This window comes from Diabrotica virgifera, chromosome 5 (assembly GCF_917563875.1).
Source record: "Diabrotica virgifera virgifera chromosome 5, PGI_DIABVI_V3a".
NCBI lineage: Eukaryota > Metazoa > Arthropoda > Insecta > Coleoptera > Chrysomelidae > Diabrotica > Diabrotica virgifera.
In genome coordinates, this window is record NC_065447.1 from 151123391 (window position 1) to 151125978 (window position 2588).

The 2588-nt window shown below is 36.6% G+C and overlaps 1 protein-coding gene across 1 annotated transcript; it reads left to right on the forward strand.

The window, feature by feature from the left end:
* Positions 1-532: 532 nt before the first annotated feature.
* Positions 533-1325, forward strand: LOC126885495 (forkhead box protein O-like). The gene has a single exon (XM_050652073.1). The coding sequence runs from the start codon at positions 900-902 to the stop codon at positions 1323-1325; it is 426 nt and encodes a 141-aa protein (XP_050508030.1). The 5' UTR covers positions 533-899.
* Positions 1326-2588: the final 1263 nt, after the last annotated feature.

Here is a 2588-nt window from a genome sequence, read left to right on the forward strand (position 1 = left end):
TGTGTTTACGGACAGGCGGACGGACGGACAGACGAACGTGGATAATTCAACGTTTTCACATTTTTACAAAATTGTGTGAAAAAAATTCTGAAATCAAATTTATGAAAATATTTAACCTATGTTTACTTTTCATACGATGCAAGATTTATACAAAAATCAAAATCAGATTCTTTTTAAAATAAATATTAAATAATAATATTCACATAATAATTTACTCACATGAATTTCCTTACAAATAATTAAATAAATTTCAAAGAATAAACCCAAATAAAAATTTCAAAATTTTCGGCTAACCCTGTATACAGATCATGAATTACCAGTCACATGTTGAAGCGATAACTCAACTGTCCCGTTTACATCGTAACCGAAACGGTTCAAAGTCCAAAATGAGGACTAAATAAAATGTCGTGGATTAGAAATAAAGAGAATGAATATATTCGCGATCGCTGCGAAAAGAGACAAGCTGGTCCATATCATATGAGAGGGCCCTTTTTGCTAATTAGACATTCAGGTGGGATCACGTGTATCGCTCACTGTGCGTGTGCCACAATTATACAATCAAGAGTGCGTGCGTGGCGCCAGCCAATACGCACGCGCAAGTGGGCATGTCCTCCAACGCGATCGCAACTAAAAATCTCCTGTTCAGACGCAGTCGAATCGCTTGATGGGGTGTAGTACTAGCTCGAGCAATTCTCTCGGCCAAATATCGCGTAACTGCGTCGCAGGTAACATCGCACTAAACCAGTAGTTCTTAAATTCGAATCAGTTTAAGCGCGAAACTAGTGAGTGAAAGATAATGTTTTATGACTAGTGGTTTTTTATTCAGAGTTAGTGAATAACTTGTGTGCCTGTTGTTAGGATTATATTTTCAACAAGTGCGATTTCAGCTCTCAGTTTCTATGAACGGGCAGTACGGAAATTGGGTCCAGAAAATGGACATGAGCATGATGGAACCCTTGCCGGAGCTTGACGGTTTTGAGCCTCAAACCCGCGCGCGATCAAACACGTGGCCCTTGCCCCGGCCCGATAACTATGTGGATCCCGCCGATGAGGCGACAGGCAACAAGTGTGTGGTAGCAGGACAGCAAGGACAAGGGCCCGTTCCGTCTTCGGTGACGTCTGCGGTGCCCACGAAAAAGAATTCCAGCAGGAGAAACGCTTGGGGAAATCTTAGTTATGCTGATTTAATTACACAAGCCATCAAGACCTCTCCAGATCAACGACTTACGCTCAGCCAAATCTACGAGTGGATGGTGCAGAACGTGCCCTACTTCAAAGACAAGGGGGATAGTAACAGCTCTGCAGGATGGAAGGTAAGACTTTAATTCTACATTTTTTATATCAGTTAAATTTGTGTTTCTTTCTTCGAAAACCGGGGAACAGTGTTGCATAAATCAGTAGAAACACAAGTGGCTGGCTAATTTTGTTGAAAACAAACACAGGACAGGACATGTCAGTTGTTTGTTGTTTCTTGCAAATGTAAACATACACATGCGGCGTGTAAAGTGGTCTTGTTGTCTCGCCAAAGCGATGACAAACACGTGACTTCGTATTTTCACGAAGGTCTTCCTAGATTAGGTTAGGTACCACTTTTCGTTAATGAACCTCTTTTGGAATTGTTGGTTATGTTAAAAAATGTGCAAAACATCGAAATGTATATAGACACAGTAATTAATTGATCAGTTTTTCAAACGTCTGGAGTTTAACACTATAAAAACAATAATGTTTATACAAATATGTATAAATAACTGGAACAATTTTTCAATGAATTTGCTATTTATCTTATTATTTTACTCATTTTTCTATTTCATCCCTTTTAGACCAGAAGGATCTGTTTTTAGGTGGATGTGAGAGGTGACATTCGGATTTTTGCGGATCAAGTTAGGTGATAACTTCGTTAATAATAATTTACTTATGCTCCCTTTCAAATATGCGCGGAACATTAATAAAAAAAAATAAAATATTTAAAAATTTCAAAAAATTTCGTTTTTTTTCTACTTTCTTTGCTTATAACTTTAAAACGATCATTTTGGAACAATATCGTATAGGAATAAAACAAAGATAATTAAATTTTCTATCAGATACGATTGGTTTTAAAAATGTCTTAATTTAACACCCTTGCTGCAAAATAGCAATAAGTATAAAATAAGGGGGCAAAACAAGCCTGTCCTTATTCAATGTTTTTCCATCACTTAGATTACACTTGGAACCTTCCTAATTCGCTTAGAAAATTTTTGTAATGTGCTAAAACCGTCCACCAAATTTCATTAAAATTGACTTAATAGATTTTGCATAATAATTTTGCAATCTAAACTTTTTTTAAAAAATTAAAATTTTTTAAAATCTTGCACAACAAAAACTAGAACATACAAAGATTTGTCAATTTGTCAAATCAGCCTCAGCAATGTTTTAAAGTTATAAACAATTTTTTGGCTTATAAACAAATTAGTGCTGTGTCCAGGAGGGGGTGCTACCGGCTCCTTTATTTAGATGGACTTACCCAATTTTTTTATGTATTTTGACCCGTAGAACACGAATTTTTTGGGTAACAGTTGATCAGGGGCGGATCCAGAAAATCGATTAGGGGG